At 41.9% G+C, this 23,627-nt stretch overlaps 1 protein-coding gene across 1 annotated transcript in view; it reads left to right on the top strand.

The window, feature by feature from the left end:
- LOC139582379 (type-1 angiotensin II receptor-like) overlaps positions 1–18,510 on the top strand; it is a 59,149-nt gene extending 40,639 nt beyond the window's left edge. Inside the window, exons 2-5 of the mRNA XM_071412346.1 lie at positions 13,570–14,238; positions 14,486–14,701; positions 17,190–17,302; positions 17,681–18,510. Coding sequence (XP_071268447.1) covers positions 13,669–14,238; positions 14,486–14,701; positions 17,190–17,302; positions 17,681–17,861 — 1,080 coding nt within the window. The 5' untranslated portion in view covers positions 13,570–13,668 and the 3' untranslated portion in view covers positions 17,862–18,510. The remainder of the gene's footprint in view (positions 1–13,569; positions 14,239–14,485; positions 14,702–17,189; positions 17,303–17,680) is intronic.
- The last annotated feature ends 5,117 nt before the right edge of the window (positions 18,511–23,627 follow it).

The raw sequence follows: 23,627 nt of genomic DNA, 5'->3' as shown, positions 1-23,627 counted from the left end.
TTGTTAACAAACTATAGCTTTGGCAAGTCTGTTAGGACATCTACTTTGTGCGTGACACAAGTCATATTTCCAACAATTGTTTACAGACAGATTATTTCACTTATAATTCACTGTATCACAATTCCAGTGGGTCCGAAGTTTACATACATTAAGTTGACTGTAAACAGCTTGGAAAATGTCAGAAAATTATGTCATGGCTTTAGAAGCTTCTGATAGGCTAATTGACATAATTTGAGTCAATTGGAGGTGTACCTGTGGATGTATTTCAAGGACTACCTTCAAACTCGGTGCCTCTTTGCTTGACATCATGGGAAAATCAAAAGATATCAGCCAAGACCTCAGAAAAAAAAATTGTAGACCTTGACAAGTCTGGTTCATCCTTGGGAGCAATTTCCAAACGCCTGAAGGTACCACGTTCATCTGTACAAACAATAGTACGCAAACACCATGGGTCCACGCAGCTGTCGTACCACTCAGGAAGGAGACGTGTTCTGTCTCCTAGAGAAGAACATACTTTGGTGCGAAAAGTGCAAATCAATCCCAGAAAAACAGCAAAGGACCTTTGAAGATGCTGGAGGAAAAATGTTTGGAGGAAAAAGGGGGCGGCTTGCAAGCCGAAGAACACCATCCCAACCGTGAAGCACGGGGGTGGCAGCATCATGTTGTGGGGGTGCTTTGCTGCAGAGGGACTGGTGCACTTCATAAAATAGATGGCATCATGAGGATGGAAAATTATGTGGATATCTTGAAGCAACATCTCAAGACATCAGTCTGGAAGTTAAAGCTTGGTCGCAAATGGGTCTTCCAAACGGACAATGACCCCAAGCATACTTCCAAAGTTGTGGGAAATGGCTTAAGGACAACAAAGTCAAGGTATTGGAGTGGCCATCACAAAGCCCTGACCTCAATCCTACAGAAAATATGTGGGCATAATTGAAAGAGTGCGTGTGAGCAAGGAGGCCTACAAACCTGACTCAGTTACACCAGCTCTGTCAGGAGGAATGGGCCAAAATTCACCAAACTTATTGTGGGAAGCTTGTGGAAGGCTACCCAAAACGTTTGACCCAAGTTAAACTATTTAAAGGCAATGCTACCAAATACTAATTGAGTGAATGTAAACTTCTGACCCACTGGGAATGCGATGAATAAAATAAAAGCTGAAATAAATCATTCTCTCTACTATTATTCTGACATTTCACATTCTTAAAATCAAGTGGTGATCCTAACTGACCTAAAACAGGGAATTTTTACTCAGATTAAATGTCAGGAATTATGAAAACTGAGTTTAAATGTATTTGTGTAAGGTGTATGTAAACTTCCAACTATGTATGGTGGTGGAGTAGGGGCCTGAGGGCACACACGTAGTGTGTTGTGAATTTTCTTTTCATTTGTGAATTCTTTGCCTTTCCTCGTGTTGATGGTTTACACACATGGAAAACCTATCTTTATACCCAAGTTAAACAGGAAGGCCACAATACAGCTCCTTAAATGCCCACACCAGCAAAAATCAAAAAAATTCAGCTGAATGACGATGCCCAAAGATTAATTGCGATGTTGCAAAATTATTTAAGTCAATAGTTCATCATTTTTTGTCAAGATATGATATATTTAGTCTTGAACAAGTTTGACTTGTAAATGTTCTGTGTCTTTGCTGTGGCTTTAGTTCATTTGGAACCACCTACAAAAATATGTGCGGGGTCCTTACTTCCTGTTTACAACCTGACGCTATGACTGACTTCTGCCTGTAATGCACAGTTTGATCTGAATATGTTGGCTGGGCTGACGGTGAAACGGTGAGTAAAAAGATAGATCATATCATTCTGCTGTGAAGTACCTCCACATGTAGTAGCTCAGTAAATCACTGCTCTACCAGTACTAGCTAACGCTACTGCAAGGTGTCTATACAGTAATAAACCTAGCTGTCCAAAGTGAATGTGTGCTTGCTTGCCAATGTGATAAAAGGCTGGCACTCCCAGGCTGTGTGATGCAGACCAAGGACAGAGGCCGGGACTCCCAGACTATGTGATGCAGACCAAGGACAGAGGCTGGGACTCCCAGGCTACGTGATGCAGACCAAGGACAGAGGCTGGGACTCCCAGGCTACGTGGTGCAGACCAAGGACAGAGGCTGGGACTCCCAGGCTACGTGATGCAGACCAAGGACAGATGCTGGGACTCCCAGGCTACGTGATGCAGACCAAGGACAGAGGCTGGGACTCCCAGGATGTGTGGTGCAGACCAAGGACAGAGGCTGGGACTCCCAGGCTACGTGATGCAGACCAAGGACAGAGGCTGGGACTCCCAGGATGTGTGGTGCAGACCAAGGACAGAGGCTGGGACTCCCAGGCTACGTGGTGCAGACCAAGGACAGAGGCTGAACAAGCAGCAATATTGCAATATTGACATAAAGGATGTGGATTAAATTATATAGAATTATATTATTTTTTAAATATCACTGAATGGGTGCGTGTTGTGTTCTGTTTATCATCGATGGTCATGTCTACATAACCAACTACAATTACAAGCTGAGCAAACAATGGAATAGTACATACATGATAACAATATGCAAAGGCCCACATGTCAAATTAAACCAATTATAGTCTACTCCTGCACTCAGGTCCTATCACACATTGACTACAGAGGGTTCCCAATGTTACTATATGTTTGAGGGGACACATTGACTACAGAGACTACAGAGGGTTCCTACTGTTACTATATGTTTGAGGGGCCCACATTGACTACAGAGACTACAGAGGGTTCCTACTGTTACTATATGTTTGAGGGGCCCACATTGACTACAGAGACTACAGAGGGTTCCTACTGTTACTATATGTTTGAGGGGCCCACATTGACTACAGAGACTACAGAGGGTTCCCACTGTTACTATATGTTTAAGGGGCCACATTGACTACAGAGGGTTCCTACTGTTACTATATGTTTGAGGGGCCCACATTGACTCCAGAGACTAGAGAGGGTTCCCACTGTTACTATATGTTTGAGGGGCCACATTGACTACAGAGGGTTCCTACTGTTACTATATGTTTGAGGGGCCCACTGTTACTATATGTATGATGGGGCCCACTGTTACTATATGTATCATGGGGCCCACTGTTACTATATGTATGATGGGGCCCACTGTTACTATACGTTTGAGGGGCCCACATTGACTCCAGAGGGTTCCTACTGTTACTATACGTTTGAGGGGGCCACATTGACAGTTGAATGGTTACGGGGCCCACATTGACAGTTGAATGGTTACGGGGCCCACATTGACAGTTGAATGGTTACGGGGCCCACATTGACAGTTGAATGGTTACGGGGCCCACTGACAGTTGAATGGTTACGGGGCCCACATTGACAGTTGAATGGTTACAGGGCCCACATTGACAGTTGAATGGTTACGGGGCCCACATTGACAGTTGAATGGTTACGGGGCCCACATTGACAGTTGAATGGTTACGGGGCCCACATTGACAGTTGAATGGTTACGGGGCCCACATTGACAGTTGAATGGTTACGGGGCCCACTGACAGTTGAATGGTTACGGGGCCCACATTGACAGTTGAATGGTTACGGGGCCCACATTGACAGTTGAATGGTTACGGGGCCCACATTGACAGTTGAATGTTTACGGGGCCCACATTGACAGTTGAATGGTTACGGGGCCCACATTGACAGTTGAATGGTTACAGGGCCCACATTGACAGTTGAATGGTTACGGGGCCCACATTGACAGTTGAATGGTTACGGGTCCCACATTGACAGTTGAATGGTTACGGGGCCCACATTGACAGTTGAATGGTTACGGGGCCCACATTGACAGTTGAATGGTTACGGGGCCCACTGACAGTTGAATGGTTACGGGGCCCACATTGACAGTTGAATGGTTACAGGGCCCACATTGACAGTTGAATGGTTACAGGGCCCACATTGACAGTTGAATGGTTACGGGGCCCACATTGACAGTTGAATGGTTACGGGGCCCACATTGACAGTTGAATGGTTACGGGGCCCACATTGACAGTTGAATGGTTACGGGGCCCACATTGACAGTTGAATGGTTACGGGGCCCACATTGACAGTTGAATGGTTACGGGGCCCACATTGACAGTTGAATGGTTACGGGGCCCACATTGACAGTTGAATGGTTACGGGGCCCACATTGACAGTTGAATGGTTACTGGGCCCACATTGACAGTTGAATGGTTACGGGGCCCACATTGACAGTTGAATGGTTACGGGGCCCACATTGACAGTTGAATGGTTACGGGGCCCACATTGACAGTTGACTGGTTACGGGGCCCACATTGACAGTTGACTGGTTACGGGGCCCACATTGACAGTTGACTGGTCTATTTATCCACATCAGTCTACTATCTGGATGAAGTTTGATAATACTCAGAAAACAATGAGGAATACACAGTAGAAGTACATGATGTGTATACTTTTTCAGATGTTTATTGATAGACAATGCTATTTGGTACAGAGTATGATTCATGATTTGACCAAGTGACAGCCTTATTCTAACCCGCTCATCAAAACAATGTGCAAGAAGCTGGGCTGCTGTATTAGAAGCTAGCTATACTGCTATAAAAGTAGTGGTCCACATTCTAGATAGTGTCCATCCCCGATACAGGCAATAGTTGCTTTCCTTGGCTTTCTACAAAAAGTTTAGGACCTGTTATATTGTATCACATCCGGCCGTGATTGGGAGTCCCATAGGGCAACGCACATTTGGCTCAGCGTCATCCAGGTTAGGGTTTGGCCGGGGTAGGCCGTTATTGTAAATAAGAATTTGTTCTTAACTTCTGACTTGCCTACTTCAATAAAAAATGTAATAGTAGCCAGCTTGTGGGGATAACGTTACTTGTAAACTTTACAGCTAGGTCGTTCCAGCTGTTGTTTAGTTAGCTATCCAGGTAGCAACAAGCTAGCTATATTTTGAGTAAATCAAATCAAATGTTATTAGTCACATGCGCCGAATACTTACAGTGAAATGCTTACTTACGAGCCCCTAACCAACAATGCATAAAACATATGAGTAAGAATAAGAAATAAACGTAACAAGTAATTTAAGAGCAGCAGTAAAATAACAATAGCGTAACTATATACAGGGGGGTACCGATACAGAATCAATGTGCAGGGGCATCGGTTAGTTATGTACATGTATGTAGGAAATATGTACATGTATGTAGAGTTATTAAAGTGACTATGCATAGATAATAACAACAGAGAGTAGCAGCGGTGTAAAAGAAGGGGGGGTCAATGCAAATAGTCTGGGTATCCATTGATTAAATGTTCAGGAGCCTTATGGCTTGTGGGTAGAAGCTGTTTAGAAGCCTCTTGGGCCTAAACTTAGAACTCCGGTACTGCTAACCGTGCGGTAGCCGAGAGAACAGTCTATGATTAGGGTGGCTGGAGTCTTTGACAACTTTTATGGCCTTCCTCTGACACCGCCTGGTATAGAGGTCCTGGATGGCAGGAAGCTTGATGCACTGGGCCGTACGCACTACCCTCTGTAGTGCCTTGCAGTCGGAGGCCGAGCAATTGCCATACCAAGCAGTGATGCAACCAGTCAGGCTGCTCTCGATGGTGCAGCTGCAGAGCCTTTTGAGGATCTGAGGACCCATGCCAAATCTTTTCAGTCTCCTGAGGGGGAATAGATTATGTCATGCCCTCTTCACGACTGTCTTGGTGTGCTTGGACCACGTTCGTTTGTTGGTGATGTGGACACCAAGGAACTTGAAGCTCTAAACCTGCTCCACGACCGTTAATGAGAATGGGGGTATGCTCGGTCCTCTTTTTCCTGTAGTCCACAATCATCTCCTTTGTCGTGATCACGTTGAGGGAGAGATTGTTGTCCTGGCACCACATGGCCAGGTCTCTGACCTCCCTATAGGCTGTCTCGTCGATGCTGCCTGTTGTGTCATCGGCAAACTTAACGATGGTGTTGGAGTCGTGCCTGGCTGTGCAGTCATGAGTGAACAGGGAGTACAGGAGGGGACTGAGTACGCACCCCTGAAGGGCCCCTGTGTTGAGGATAAGGGTGGCGGATGTGTTGTTACCTACCCTTACAACCTGGGGGGCCCGTCAGGAAGTCCAGGATCCAGTTGCAAAGGGAGATGTTTAGTCCCAGGGTCCTTAGCTTAGTGATGAGCTTTGAGGGCACTATGGTGTTGAACGCTGAGCTGTAGTCAATGAATAGCATTCTCACATAGGTGTTCCTTTTGTCCATGTGGGAAAGGGGGGAATAATTATGGGGCGGCAGGTTGCTAGATCGAATCCCTGAGCTGAAAAATCTGTTGTTCTGCCCCTGAACAAGGCAGTTAAGCCATTGTTCCTAGGCTGTCGTTGTAAATAAGAATTTGTTCTTAACTGACTGCCTAGTTAAATAAAGGTTAAATAAAGGCAGTGTGGAGTGCAATAGAGATCGCATCATCTGTGGATCTGTTGGGGTGGTATGCAAATTGGAGTAGGTCTAGGGTTTCTGGGATGATGGTGTTTCATGTGAGCCATGACCAGCCTTTCAAAGCACTTCATGGCTACAGACGTGAGTGCTACGGGTCGGTAGTCATTTAGGCAGGTTACGTTAGTGTTCTTGGGCACAGGGACTATGGTGGTCTGCTTAAAACATGTTGGTATTACAGACTCAGACAGGGAGAGGTTGAAAATGTCAGTGAAGACACTTGCCAGTTAGTTGGTCAGCGCATGCTCACAGTACACGTCCTGGTAATCCGTCTGGCCCTGCGGCCTTGTGAATGTTGACCTGTTTAAAGGTCTTACTCGCATTGGCTGCGGAGAGCGTGATCACATAGTCTTCCGGTACTGCTGGTGCGCTCATGCATGTTTCAGTGTTATTTGCCTCGAAGCGAGCATAGAAGTAGTTTAGCTCGTCTGGTAGGCTCGTGTCACTGGGCAGCTCTCAGCTGTGCTTCCCTTTCTAGTCTGTAATGGTTTGCAAGCCCTGCCACATCTGACTAGTATCAGAGCCGGTGTAGTACAATTCGATCTTAGTCCTGTATTGAAGCTTTGCCTGTTTGAATGTTCATTGGATGGCATAGCGGGATTTCTTATAAGCTTCCGGGTTAGAGTCCCGCTCCATGAAAGCGGCAGCTCTAGCCTTTAGCTCAGTGAAGATGTTTCCTGTAATCCATGGCTTCTGGTTGGGGTATGTACGTACGGTCACTGTGGGGATGACGTCATCGATGCACTTATTGATGAAGCCAATGACTGATCTGGTGTACTCCTCAATGCAGTTGGAGGAATCACGGAACATATTCCAGTCTGTGCTGCAAAACAGTCCTGTAGCTTAGCATCTGTTCATCTGACCACTTTTTTTTTGATCGAGTCACTGGTGCTTCCCGCTTAAAAAACTTTGTAAGCAGGAATCAGAAGGATATAATTATGGTCAGATTTTCCAAACGGAGGGCGAGGGAAAGCTTTGTTTGCTTCTCTGTACAGTAGCTAATAACTACCTACTGTTTACTCTTCAGATAATTAGGTTAGAAAAACAGCTGAATGGTAGGTAGCTTGCTAGCATAATTACAGGTTCTCTTACGCTTGAAACAACATTGGAAACAACTATCCACAGTTGCTAATAGTTACCCGTTTCTACCTAGCTAGCTAGCTTTATTGATCCAGGGAGTAGGTCAGCAAGCCTCGAGCTTCACCGGTAAAACTCCTGTATTACTGCTAAACTCTGTATTCATCTCATCCTTGAACATACAATTCAGTTGCAGAAGAGGGAGGAGGAGAGTGCATGGTCCTCAGCCTTGTCCTAGCTAGCTGTGCTGTGCTCTGTAGCGATTAGCAAAGCTATATTGACCTTTGTGTGGACTGTGCCAGAGACCGTAAGGGCCGTGCACACGTAGAAAGGTGGAGATGTGCACGCCCGATTAATAAATTATTTATAAGGAGCATACGTTGGTGTTCAGAGGGTGGAACTAAACCAGCATTTCCACACTAGTACAGCAATTAAAGATGCACTATGCAGGAATCGCTCCACTATTTCCTGGTTGTTAAAATTCTAATAGTTTTGTCTAATTTCAGTTTATGTGACAAAACAAGCAAGTACAGTGTATAGATTCATTATACCATCTAAACCTCTGTGAAATATATTTTCCAGAACCAAACATTTTGTATTTTCAGCTGTTTGAAGCTGGTGTACAAACCCAAAAGTAAAAGAAACTTCTAAACGGGACGCATAAAAATAGCTCACTTAAAAAAGTTCCTACCACTTCTTATACTTGCCTTCAATGAGAAAGACAGATCTATATATTTCTCGATGTTAATTTTTGTCTTGTCGCCCAAAAAGTTACATATTGCGGCTTTTAAGTTTAAATATTGACGGGAACTTCCTCTGGAGGGGTCTTTTCATTTGAGATGAACTAATGCTGTGTTCTTAACCAAGTGGGAGGTGGGGATTTACCACTTCTGAAGTCGTCAATACCAGTCGGATGATTCAGCTGCATTGAACTCGTTCACAAATGCTGATTGGCCAATGGCCAACAAGCTGCGTAAACCATAAACTAAAAGTACAGCTTTCATGCTTCTAAGCAAATTATAGTGTTAAAAAACAATATTAATATATTGCTTATATCTTGGGTTCTCATGGGGTGTGGCAGTCGAACTGAGGTCATGAGGAATGTATAAGTTATATTCTTCAAGAATCAATGGGTTCATATCATTACATATCAAGTTTTAAAATGTAGCAACTGCTGGTTGTCCCTTTAAACAAAATCTCTTTCTCTGAGCAATTGTATGAGTATAAAATAATCTCATTTCCAGAATGTTTTGAACATGCAGTATAGTATCTACTGTAATATCTGTTGACTGTACATGGCTAAATGACTATAGTATCTACTGTAATATCTGTTGACTGTACCTGCCTAAATGACTATAGTATCTACTGTAATATCTGTTGACTGTACCTGGCTAAATGACTATAGTATCTACTGTAATATCTGTTGACTGTACCTGGCTAAATGACTATAGTATCTACTATAATATCTGTTGACTGTACCTGGCTAAATGACTATAGTATCTACTGTAATATCTGTTGACTGTACCTGGCTAAATGACTATAGTATCTACTCTAATATCTGTTGACTGTACCTGGCTAAATGACTATAGTATCTACTGTAATATCTGTTGACTGTACCTGGCTAAATGACTATAGTATCTACTGTAATATCTGTTGACTGTACCTGGCTAAATGACTATAGTATCTACTGTAATATCTGTTGACTGTACCTGGCTAAATGACTATAGTATCTACTGTAATATATGTTGACTGTACCTGGCTAAATGACTATAGTATCTACTGTAATATCTGTTGACTGTACCTGGCTAAATGACTATAGTATCTACTGTAATATCTGTTGACTGTACCTGGCTAAATGACTATAGTATCTACTGTAATATCTGTTGACTGTACCTGGCTAAATGACTATAGTATCTACTGTAATATCTGTTGACTGTACCTGGCTAAATGACTATAGTATCTACTGTAATATATGTTGACTGTACCTGGCTAAATGACTATAGTATCTACTGTAATATCTGTTGACTGTACCTGGCTAAATGACTATAGTATCTACTGTAATATCTGTTGACTGTACCTGGCTAAATGACTATAGTATCTACTGTAATATCTGTTGACTGTACCTGGCTAAATGACTATAGTATCTACTGTAATATCTGTTGACTGTACCTGGCTAAATGACTATAGTATCTACTGTAATATCTGTTGACTGTACCTGGCTAAATGACTATAGTATCTACTATAATATCTGTTGACTGTACCTGGCTAAATGACTATAGTATCTACTGTAATATCTGTTGACTGTACCTGGCTAAATGACTATAGTATCTACTGTAATATCTGTTGACTGTACCTGGCTAAATGACTATAGTATCTACTGTAATATCTGTTGACTGTACCTGGCTAAATGACTATAGTATCTACTGTAATATCTGTTGACTGTACCTGGCTAAATGACTATAGTATCTACTGTAGTATCTGTTGTAGTTTCAGACCATGTCATCACAATCACGGATATGGATTTTCTTCACGTGTGGAAATTTACAGGGAATGAGAACGTGATTTTTCTATATTATATTATTATTATCACATAATATAGGATGATGTCATTTTGAGTTGTGTGTTTATTATGGCTGTACAGCGTTCCAAACATTTACATTTTGGCTCTTTCAAAAACAAAAACAAGGAAATGTTTTCTTCCCAAAATGGTTTAAATCAAAATGGAAAACGGATACTTCTGTCTCCAGTCGACCCTCGCTCTTTGAATCATTAACAAAGGACAACACTAAATCTAAACCCTGACATCTGTGTGGCTTTATGGCAGCAGGTCTGGTGGAGGAAACCCTCTCTAATAGATATCTCATTATTCTGTTTCCCTTGGCTCCCTACATTGTCAAGTAACAGAGCAACAAGCCACAGCTGCACCTCATTATGGCTGTAGCTTTACTGTAGCTGCAAAAGGCCAAGCTGTAGTTGCTACATACATTTTTTACTTATAAATGAATGGTATGCCCCCCATTGATTTTTGAAGAATTTAACTAAATTCCTCATGAGCTTAGTTCAACTGTCGTACCCTATCAGAACACAAATGTAAGCTTGTTTTACTCCAATATTTGTAAACAAAGTACATTTAAACAAACACTATATAGCCTCAAAACATGGTTAAAACTATTAATCTGATATCATGGCTGGTCAGTCCTTGCATCTGTAGCTCATTCTATGAATTAGAAAATGGTCTCATCCCTCAGCTTTTTACCAAAACAGTAGCGGGGAGAACTCTCATCTTATTCATTCAACTGCTGATTGGCCCTTTAATGCAGCAAGGCTGTTTCTGAAGGATGCTGATTGGCCCTTTAATGGCTGTTCCTGAAGGATGCATCCACCCATAAAGGAGGAGGTTTGATCTGCTCCAGATTGAATCGCTGTTGGAAGAGCTCAGGGCCCTGAGAGCAGGACTGTTGATCTACAGTAGGATCAGTGTGGCCTTTTACAATCTAACGAGTAAGATAATATGGACAGATGGACTGGATCCTACTCTGAGATGCTTTGTGGATACGTGCCCAGGTTATAACTGTAGATTATGGTATTTGCTGTGCACGTAGTGAAGGAGTGAAGGACTTCAGTTTCATAATATCCCAATGAGTTGGGGTGCCACCTTGTGGATTGTAGGGCCCATCTCACTTCAGTTAAAATGGTAGAAAGGTTACATCAGACTAATGTCACGCCTTCCACCGAAGTCGGCTCCTCTTCTTCTTGTTCTGGCGGCGTTCGGCGATCGACGTCACCGGCTTTCTAGCCATCGCCGCTCCATTTTTCATGTATCCATTTGTTTTGTCTTGTTCCCTGCACACCTGGTTTTCATTCTCCAATCACACTGCATGTATTTAGTCCTCTGTTCCCCTCCATGTCTTTGTGTGAAATTGTTTTGATGTTATGTGAGTGTTTTCACGCGCCAGACTTTTGTTTATTGTTCCGTGTTTTGGCCACGTTTATGTCCTTCTGTGCTTTCATTTGGACCGGAATAAAAAAATGTGCCTGTTAACTACACTCTCCTGCACCTGACTTCACCTCCAGTACACACCCTTAACAACTACAACAAAATACATACAGGAACAAGAGAGAAAAGAACACAGACATTCCTTTCATATTCTGGAAATTGGATTTTCTTTGATGGTTTAACTGTACAATAATTAATTAACTCTGAAACTGCAACTGGTCTCAAGCCTGTAAGAAAGCAGTCACACCCTCAATCGGTCTTTCCCAGTACGGTCAAACCCTGAATCTGTCTTTCCCAGCACGGTCAAACCGTGAGTCTGTCTTTCCCAGCACGGTCAAACCCTCAGTCTGTCTTTCCCAGCACGGTCAAACCCTGAGTCTGTCTTTCCCAGCACGGTCAAACCCTGAGTTTGTCTTTCCCAGCACGTTTTCCTATTTCATTCCACTGTAATTCTTTAATGTAATTATTATTCATATTCAAAGACATTACCTTTTTCTTAAATATATCTGTGGTGGGTTAAGTAGCATAGAAGCCTGGTCTCATAGACTAGACGTAACATAGTAAGAGTAATTCTGTTTGGTATGATTACATAAGACAGAAGGTTACTTAAGGCAAAAACGAAAGGAGGGTGGTTGGTCGGGGTGGATGGGTAGGCGTATAACGTATAGCGTCTAGCAACACAAAGGCTACGTGTTTAATTCTCATCGTGGACAACTTTAGCATTTTTTAGCTAACGTTTCAGCCAGCTAGCCGCCTAGCTAACGTTAGCCACAACAAATTGGAATTCGTAACGTATCTTGCGTTTAGCAAATTTGTAACATATCATACAAATCGTAACTCAAAACATATCATACGAAATGGATGATGGACATCCACAAATGAATAGGTACAGTACCAAACGAAACGTAAAATATCACACTAAAATGAGAGTCTCAGATTTACGTACACAATAATAGGAACTGCTCTGAGAGCAGGTTGCAGGGTAGTAACAGTGTACCATTAGGCTCCGCTAATGGTGCATGTTTTAAACCCCGTACACTAAACATTTCAATGAATGCTTTAATGTTTATATCCCCACTATTTCACACTATATTATTTAATAATGAACATAAACGCCTATGTAGCCTGAGGCACACAGGTTTAATGTTCACACAGAGAGGGGAGAGAGAGAGGGGAGAGAGAGAGAGGGGAGAGAGAGGGGAGAGAGAGAGAGAGGGGGGAGAGAGAGAGAGAGAGAGAGAGGGGGGAGAGAGAGGGGAGAGAGAGAGAGCGGGAGAGAGAGAGGGGAGTGAGAGAGAGGGGGGAGAGAGAGGGGAGAGAGAGAGAGTGGGGAGAGAGAGATGGGAGAGAGAGGGGAGAGAGGGGAGAGAGAGAGAGGGGAGAGAGAGAGAGAGAGAGAGAGAGAGAGAGAGAGAGAGAGAGAGAGAGAGAGAGAGAGAGAGTAGGATGGTATGTATGGTGTAGGATGAGCAGGGCGCTGTAGGGTTTAGGGTTTAGGGTGTAGGGTATAGGGTGTAGGGTTTAGGGTGTAGGGGTTAGGGTGTAGGGTGTACTGTGTAGGGTTTAGGGTGTAGGGTTTAGGGTATAAGGTGTAGGGTTTAGGGTGTACTGTGTAGGGTTTAGGGTTTAAGGTGTAGGGTTTAGGGTGTAGGGTTTAGGGTGTACTGTGTAGGGTTTAGGGTGAAGGGTGTAGGATTTAAGGTGTAGGGTTTAGGGTGTACTGTGTAGAGTTTAGGGTTTAAGGTGTAGGGTTTAGGGTGTAAGGTGAGCAGGGCCCTGTAGGGTTTAGGGTGTAGGGTGTAGAGTTTAGGGTTTAAGGTGTAGGGTTTAGGGTGTAGGGTTTAAGGTGTAGGGTGTAAGGTTTAATGTGTAGGGTTTAGGGTGTAGGGTTTAAGGTGTAGGATTTAGGGTGTAAGGTTTAGTGTTTAGGGTGAGCGCATAGACAGTCTCCTAGACTGTGTTTATGTCCTGTTGATAATGAAAGCTTCTCTCCTAGACTGTCCCTGAACTTTTGTGTGTTTCTTTCATAGGACTGACTGACTGAGGCCCCATATCGTATTTGTCCCCCAGACTGACCCCCCGTCAACCATCCCCTCTTTGACCTCGCCCCCGTGGAGCTGTTCAACCTGATGATGGAGAACTTTACGGCTGTTGGAGCAGTGACCACAGAGACAGAAGGTATCCATCTGAACTGCAGCATGTCCGGGAGGCACAACTTCATCTTCACCCTGATCCCGGTAGTGTACGGCTGTAACTTTGTCATCGGCATGGTGGGGAACAGCATGGTGGTGGCAGTCATCTACCGTTACATGAAGTTGAAGACAGTGCCCAACGTGTTCGTCCTCAACCTAGCCATCTCAGACCTTACCTTCCTGATCACCCTGCCCATGTGGGCCACCTTCACAGCCACAGGCTACCAGTGGCCCTTCGGTGGGTTCCTGTGTAAGGCCAGCGCTGGACTGGTTATGTTCAACCTCTACAGCTCCATCTTCTTCCTCACCGCGCTCAGCATCGACCGCTATCTGGCCATCGTCCACCCGGTGAGGTCGCGGCAGCGCCGTACTGTGCTCTACGCCCGTATCACCTGCGTCCTGGTTTGGCTCTTCGCCCTCCTGCTGTCCGTCCCCACGGCCCTGACCAGAGACCTGATGCACATCACCAACTACAACATCACCACGTGTGGCGTGCTGCACCCTGAGGTTTGGCATGAATAGGGCTATCCTTTCACAATGTGACTCTTAAACGGGCACCTCTGTGTAAATATTTGTTATCGTTGTCTTTACTATTGTTGTTTTCAACTAAGTTGAGTGTAAAGTGCTTAAGGTTTTCAAAGTGTGTAAATTGTTTAAAGTGTTTAAAGTATCAGTCTTTCCCACCTGCTATCTACCATCCGGCTGGAGCATCCTACTGCTTTAAATAATCTAGTCAATTTAACCAATCAATCAGGGCTCCAGGCACCTCCTCCTCATCATCAGCCTGATGAAGAGCATCCTTGGGTTCCTGTTTCCCTTCCTCATCATCATCACCTGCTACTGCCTGATTGGTCAAGCCCTGGTCAGGGCGAGGAGCATCCAGAAGACCACCCGGTCGAGAGACGATGAGGTGTTGAGGATGCTGGCGGCGGCTGTTCTAGCTTTCTTCCTGTGTTGGGCGCCCCACCAGGTGTGACGAGACTCCCTCCACACACACACACACACACACACACACACACACACACACACACACACACACACACACACACACACACACACACACACACACACACACACACACACACACACACACACACACACACACACACACACACACACACACACACACTGTACTCTGAAGAGACTCTGCTAACACACTTTATACTAAAGTTATTCACTTATTCAATTATTATCCTGTTATTATCATGTTATTGTCCAGTTATTGTCCCGTTATTGTCCAGTTATTATCCTGTTATTATCCAGTTATTATCATGTTATTGTCCCGTTAATATCCAGTTATTGTCCCGTTATTATCCAGTTATTGTCCAGTTATTATCCCGTTATTATCCAGTTATTATCCCGTTATTGTCCAGTTATTATCCAGTTATTATCCCGTTATCCTGTTGTTATCCAGTTATTGTCCAGTTATTGTCCAGTTATTATCCAGTTATTGTCCAGTTATTATCCCGTTATTGTCCAGTTATTATCCCGTTATTGTCCTGTTATTGTCCCGTTATTGTCCAGTTATTGTCCAGTTATTATCCCGTTATTATCCAGTTATTATCCAGTTATTATCCAGTTATTGTCCAGTTATTATCCAGTTATTGTCCAGTTATTGTCCAGTTATTATCCCGTTATTGTCCAATTATTATCATGTTATTGTCCAGTTATAATCCCGTTATTGTCCAGTTATTATCCTGTTATTATCCAGTCATTATCCAGTTATTGTCCAGTGATTGTCCAGTTATTATCCAGTTATTGTCCAGTTATTGTCCTGTTATTATCCCGTTATTGTCCAGTTATTATCCCGTTATTATCCCGTTATTATCCTGTTATTATCCAGTTATTATCCTGTTATTGTCCAGTTATTATCCAGTTATTATCCCGTTATTGTCCAGTTATTATCCTGTAATTATCCTGTTATTGTCCAGTTATTATCCTGTTATTATCCAGTTATTATCCAGTTATTATCCCGTTATTGTCCAGTTATTATCCAGTTATCCTGTTGTTATCCCGTTATTATCCCGTTATTATCCCGTTATTATCCAGTTATTATCCAGTTATTGTCCAGTCATTGTCCCGTTATCCTGTTGTTATCCAGTTATTGTCCAGTTATTATCCAGTTATCCTGTTGTTATCCCGTTATTATCCCGTTATTGTCCAGTTATCATCTCATTAGTATCCCGTTATTATCCAGTTATTATCATGTTATTGTCCAGTTATTATCCCGTTATTGTCCAGTTATTATCATGTTATTGTCCAGTTATTATCCCGTTATTGTCTAGTTATTATCCCGTTATTGTCCAGTTATTATCCCGTTATTGTCTAGTTATTATCCCGTTATTGTCCAGTTATTATCATGTTATTGTCCAGTTATTATCCCGTTATTGTCCAGTTATTATCCCGTTATTATCCCGTTATTATCCAGTTATTATCCCGTTATTATCCAGTTATTATCCCGTTATTATCCAGTTATTATCCCGTTATTGTCCAGTTATTATCTCATTAGTATCCCGTTATTATCCAGTTATTATCATGTTATTGTCCAGTTATTATCCCGTTATTGTCCAGTTATTATCATGTTATTGTCCCGTTATTATCCAGTTATTGTCCAGTTATTATCCCGTTATTATCCAGTTATTGTCCAGTTATTATCCCGTTATTGTCTAGTTATTATCCCGTTATTGTCCAGTTATTATCCCGTTATTGTCCAGTTATTAACCTGTTATTATCCAGTTATTATCCAGTTATTGTCCAGTTATGATCCCGTTATTGTCCAGTTATTAACCTGTTATTATCCAGTTATTATCAGTTATTATCCAGTTATTGTCCAGTGATTATCACGTTATTGTCCAGTTATTATCCTGTTATTATCCAGTTATTATCCCGTTATTGTCCAGTTATTATCCAGTTATCCTGTTGTTATCCCGTTATTATCCCGTTATTATCCAGTTATTGTCCAGTTATTATCCCGTTATCCTGTTGTTATCACGTTATTATCCCGTTATTATCCAGTTATTATCCAGTTATTGTCCAGTTATTATCCCGTTATCCTGCTGTTATCCCGTTATTATCCCGTTATTATCCAGTTATTGTCCAGTTATTATCCCGTTATCCTGTTGTTATCCCGTTATTATCCAGTTATTGTCCAGTTATTATCCCGTTATCCTGTTGTTATCCTGTTATTATCCAGTTATTGTCCAGTTATTATCCCGTTATCCTGTTGTTATCCCGTTATTATCCCGTTATTATCCAGTTATTGTCCAGTTATTATCCAGTTATCCTGTTGTTATCCCGTTATTATCCAGTTATTATCCCGTTATTGTCCAGTTATTATCCAGTTATCCTGTTGTTATCCTGTTCCTCCCTAAATGTTCTCTTGAAGTGATGAGGAATGCCCTTTTTGTCTTTGTAGATCTGTACTGTGTGTAGTTAATGTAATCTCTCCCTCACCTTAGGTATTCCACTTCATGGAGCTCCTGGCCCAGCTAAAGGTTGTAACTAACTGTGTGATGGTGGACGTCATCGACACGGCCATGCCCTTCACCATCTGCATCGCATTTCTCAACAGGTAGCCTAGAGGTTACTAAAATCTAAAATCTCACGTAACTAAAATCTCACGTAATTGAATTAGATGTTAAGGTTATCTACGGTAGATAACTTAGAGGTTAAAGGGGCAGGCAACTGGAAGGTCATCTGGAAGGTCATCTGGAAGGTCAACTGGAAGGTCACTGGTTCGAATCTTGACCATAACTGGGGAAAATCTAGCCTTGGTACCTGTCTATTTGTTCTATCATTCCACTCCTTGCCACTCCTTGTCATGCTAAACATGTTTGGCATATGACATGGAGAACAAAGAGTGGAATGACAGCTCAAAACATGGCTGGATTTCAGGCTAGGAACATTGACAATAATAAAGTATTATCTGATGTTATGTTTTTTTCGCCAGCTGTGTCAACCCCATCCTCTACGGCTTCGTGGGACAGAACTTCAGAAAGAACCTGTTTCTACTGCTCCGCTGCTCCCCCGTTGGCCTGGCCGGGACACATCCCTCCATCTCCTCTAAGATGTCCGCCCTGTCCTACCGCCCCTCTGAGGCCCTGCACCTCACCAACAAGAACAATGTCTGATGTGAGGAGAGAAGGAGTGTGTAGCTGTGTAATTCTTTGGCTCTTCTGGTTGTGTGAAGTGAGGAGTACGGAGGAATACACATTGTGGATGCCTCCCAAATGGCCCCCCTAGTCCCTATATAGTGCCCTTTGGGCCCTGGTCAAAGATAGTGCACTATATAGGGAATAGGATGCAATTTGGTACACATCCCCAACTGTTATACCAAGCACTGAAGCATGGTTAGAAGTTGTACTGTAGAGAAATATAGGTAGAACATGGCTATTAAATACTGAGGGAATGTTCCTTTGTGTCTGAATCATATGAGTTGAGTCCATGAAACAGGTTCGTTCGCTGCCTTGAACAACATACAGCAGAGGTGCATGGCTAGCTAACATATTTCATTGTAATGCAGCTTTAGAACAAAACAGCTGCGTGATTTCTGTTTAAAAAACTGATGTGAAATACTATTACTGTACTTTGGTGTTCCTGTTTTTTGTGTTGTCACACAGGTACATAGATATGTAAGCAGACGCATACATACAGTATTTATACGGCACATTCAGTAAATGTTAGCTTTGAATATACTGTAGAGAAAAAGAACAATAACATGGGAGGTTAGCATTTTATATCATACCCCCAAGACATGCTAACCTCCCCTGTTATTGTAATGCTGAGAGGTTAGCATGTCTTGGGGATATGATATAAAATGCTAATCTCCCCTGTTATTGTAATGGTGAGAGGTTAGCATGTCTTGGAGGTATGATATAACATGCTAATCTCCCTTGTTATTGTAATGGTGAGAGGTTAGCATGTCTTGGGGGTATGATATAAAATGCTAACCTCCCCTGTTATTGTAATGGTGAGAGGTTAGCATGTCTTGGGGGTATGATATAAAATGCTAACCTCCCCTGTTATTGTAATGGTGAGAGGTTAGCATGTCTCGGGGGTATGATATAAAATGCTAACCTCCCCTGTTATTGTAATGGTGAGAGGTTAGCATGTCTCGGGGGTATGATATAAAATGCTAACCTCCCCTGTTATTGTAATGGTGAGTGGTTAGAATGTCTTGGGGGTATGATATTTGTGCATCTGTAACTTTCTCTCTCATCACTATTCATGATTCATTCAGAATTATCCGTAATCATGGTAACATCCACATTAATGTAGAAGTGTTTAGAAACACATTATATTCTTATTTACAATACAAGTGACTCCATAATGACACAATACATTATTTACCATTCATTTCTATTGGGCACAAAATAATCTGAAACTCAACCAAAACAAACAGCAAATGCATCCAACAAGTTTGTAGAGTCACAAGCTTGATGTAATCATTGCATGCTAGAAATATGGGACCAAATACTAAACTTTTTACAACTTTAATACACATATAAGTGAATTTGTCCCAATAATTTTGATCCCCTAAAATGGGAGGACTATGTACAAGAAGTGCTGTAATTTGAAATGGTTCACCCGATTATGGATGAAAATAACCTCAAAGGAAAGCTAACAGTCAGCACTTTAACCTTGTAGTCATTGTACCATTTCAATGGTTACTGTCCCAGTACTTTTGGAGCTCACTGTATTTGTCCTGTTTTACACATGTAAGTGTAGCTACAAGCCTAGCTACCGTACAGGCCTGTACACTCCCATGCTCAACCAAATAGAATTACTTACCTAGCCTGCCGTCAGCTAGTGCACGATGAACTGAATTATGTCTACTACTCTGCTCTACTTGTAATTGTAAATTTGATGATCTATGTAACTTCTGTGTCTGTGTTTGGTACCAACACCATGTGACTGTGTTTGGTACCAACACCATGTGACTGTGTTTGGTACCAACACCATGTGACTGTGTTTGGTAGTATCAACACCATGTGACTGTGTTTGGTACCAACACCATGTGACTGTGTTTGGTACCAACACCATGTGACTGTGTTTGGTACCAACACCATGTGACTGTGTTTGGTAGTACCAACACCATGTGACTGTGTTTGGTAGTATCAACACCATGTGACTGTGTTTGGTAGTACCAACACCATGTGACTGTGTTTGGTAGTATCAACACCATGTAACTGTGTTTGGTAGTACCAACACCACGTGACTGTGTTTGGTAGTATCAACACCATGTGACTGTGTTTGGTAGTACCAACACCATGTGACTGTGTTTGGTAGTATCAACACCATGTGACTGTGTTTGGTAGTATCAACACCATGTGACTGTGTTTGGTAGTACCAACACCATGTGACTGTGTTTGGTAGTATCAACACCATGTGACTGTGTTTGGTAGTACCAACACCACGTGACTGTGTTTGGTAGTATCAACACCATGTGACTGTGTTTGGTAGTACCAACACCATGTGACTGTGTTTGGTAGTACCAACACCACGTGACTGTGTTTGGTAGTATCAACACCATGTGACTGTGTTTGGTAGTACCAACACCATGTGACTGTGTTTGGTAGTATCAACACCATGTGACCGTGTTTGGTAGTATCAACACCATGTGACTGTGTTTGGTAGTACCAACACCATGTGACTGTGTTTGGTAGTACCAACACCATGTGACTGTGTTTGGTAGTATCAACACCATGTGACTGTGTTTGGTAGTACCAACACCACGTGACTGTGTTTGGTAGTACCAACACCATGTGACTGTGTTTGGTAGTATCAACACCACGTGACTGTGTTTGGTAGTACCAACACCATGTGACTGTGTTTGGTAGTACCAACACCACGTGACTGTGTTTGGTAGTATCAACACCATGTGACTGTGTTTGGTAGTACCAACACCATGTGACTGTGTTTGGTAGTACCAACACCATGTGACTGTGTTTGGTAGTACCAACACCATGTGACTGTGTTTGGTAGTATCAACACCATGTGACTGTGTTTGGTAGTACCAACACCACGTGACTGTGTTTGGTAGTACCAACACCATGTGACTGTGTTTGGTAGTACCAACACCACGTGACTGTGTTTGGTAGTACCAACACCATGTGACTGTGTTTGGTAGTACCAACACCATGTAACTGGTATTGTGTGTGTGATGTGTTGTGGAACTGTGTTCTTATAGCAATGCCTTTGTATAGGGAGATGTAGTGGTGTACCGTTGTTCTGGGAGAAATTGATTTAGTGTTGCCAACAAAACGTTATGCTTTAATAACTGTAAAGTATAGCACCTGAGATCACGGAGATCTATCCCAAAATTCCCCGTTTTTCCAGAAATCCTGGTTGGAGGAATCTTGATTTCCTGCATATTTCCCTCCTGATTCATGGAATTTTACAACCAGGATTTGGAAAATTTGTGGAAAGTTACCAGAAACAACGTTAGGGAGACGTGACGATGAAGATCGAGTTTAACAAAAGCATTCCAGGTGATTCTGTACATTAAGTACATATGTGAAGGTGATTCTGTACATTGGGTGTATATTCTGTGTCTGGGCAGATCTGGTGTCTTTGTGGTATTGAAACGTGTTCACACTGTTCTCTAAATATTTTTTATTCTGTAAGTGTACAGTTCATCACAAATACACATAAATATTTTATTAAAACTGAAAAAAAATCGAGATACGTACATATCCCTGTGATTTGTTATTGTTGGGTATTTCTTCATCGATAGGGACGAAGAGAGGCACAGGGTAGTAACCTATCCAACCAGTTGCATCATTTCAACATCGTCCTTATGCTTCCAAACGCTTGTCTGATGCTTCTGTTGCTCAGTATGTATTAACAATAATAATAATAATGTAACGGTATTCGTCGTCTGAAGAAGAGGAATCATCGGACCAAAGCGCAGAGTGGTAAGTGTTCATGCTTGTTTTATTAAAACTGAACACTATAACAAAAATAAACACGTGTCACGTTCGTCATAACGATGAGACCAAGGTGCAGCGTGATTGGATACATTCTTCTTTATTAAACGAAGAAACACTTAAACAAACTAACAAAATAACAAAACGAACGTGAAGCTATAAACAACTAGTGCTGACATGCAACTACACATAGACAACTACCCACCAATACAGATGGGAAAAGGCAACCTAAGTATGGTTCTCAATCAGAGACAACGATAGACAGCTGCCTCTGATTGAGAACCACACCCGGCCAAACACACAGAAATAGAAAACATAGAAAAAGGAACATAGAATGCCCACCCAAATCACACCCTGACCAAACCAAAATAGAGACATAAAAAGCTCTCCACGGTCAGGGCGTGACAAATAATGATAAGAAGAAGAATACATTTAATGTATAACCCTCTTTTCATTGATAAACAATCTCAAAATGCTATAGTAAGTGCATTAAAATATGTCCAACTGCAATGTTCTGTATCACCACAATGCATCTGACCAGAACTAATGCAAAAACCCTTACCCAACCCACGTCATTTCAACGTCAAAATGTGGGTAATATTTGGTTGAGACGTTGAGCAATGAGATTTCAACCTTTATTCACGCACACAAAAAGTTAGGAATTAATATTGTCTGGGAATCTAATCAAAGAAGCAGTCAGGCGGCTGCAGTTCTCTACGACGGAGTTTGGGGATATTTCGGAAAATCTGCAATGCTGATGTTGCGGACAATGTATTCATTAATGATATTTTACGGACAAAACTTAAACTATTTTGCTGACATAGCTAGCTAGCTATAACGTTAGACTATACATGTTGAGAACGATTAAATGTCATGGTGGTAACGTCGTTAGCATGTCTACTTTGTGACCGCTAATTTAGGTTTTTCATTGAATTCACAACGTGTTATCACTATGATTCTAACCATCTCAAAGCACAACCAACAAAGGACCATGAATGTCTGATTTGTGGTTGAGTTGTCACCTAAATGTGTTATCACTGCACGTTCAACCATTTTAAAAGCAAAACAAAGTTCAAATTGGAAATACAATGTCAGATTCGTTGTATTATATACAACGGATTATTAATGTGTTACCACTGTGCTTCATCTAATAGCAGAACCAAATGACCTGGAATACAGTTGAGATTACATTGAAAGTACATAGTTCAAGTGATTAATGCTGTTGGAGATTCTGCACAGATTATTATAGTAATTGTGAAGATGTCCACTGACCTGAGACCTCTGCATGCTGTCTAGAACATGCACGCTTTCGATGATTGCATAAGAAGTAACCTCAAAATGTTGCCAACAATGTGTTACTCGTTTTAAGGTTGAATAAATCGGCTACCGTTATATTAATAGTAGATTATTCGTTTGCCTTAACTTTAGGTTATTTGCTATTTAACAAAAGTAATAATGAATTGTTTTTGGTTGTCAGCGCAACCAAATATCAACATTTGAGGAAGATGTGTCTTTTGTGTCACTGATTTTAATCTGGCGATGTTTAAAGTGTTTTGATTTAGTCATTATGAAGGATGGGGATTGTTGAAGACGGCTAGTGTACACTGACAACATAATGAAAGTTCTTCTGCTTCTAGGATTGGTGAAGACGGCTAGTGTACACTGACAAAAAAAAAAGAAGTGAATGCCAAGAGTGTGCAAAGCTGTCATCAAGGCAAAGGGTGGCTACTTTGAAGAATCTCAAATATAAAATATATTTTGATTTGTTCAACACTCTTTTGGCTATTTTGGTTACTACATGATTCTATATGTGTTATTTCATAGTTTTGATGTCCTCACTATTATTCTAAAATGTAGAAAAAAGGAAAAAATAAAGGAAAACCCTTGAATGAGTAGGTTTCTCCAAACTTTTGACTGGTAATGTATGTATTTCACATGACTGGGAAGGGGTGCAGCCATGGATGGGCC

This window comes from Salvelinus alpinus, chromosome 8, assembly GCF_045679555.1.
Source record: "Salvelinus alpinus chromosome 8, SLU_Salpinus.1, whole genome shotgun sequence".
Classification (NCBI taxonomy): Eukaryota; Metazoa; Chordata; class Actinopteri; order Salmoniformes; family Salmonidae; genus Salvelinus; species Salvelinus alpinus.
Note: the sequence above shows the minus strand (reverse complement) of the source record. Positions and strands in the feature narration are given on the sequence as shown.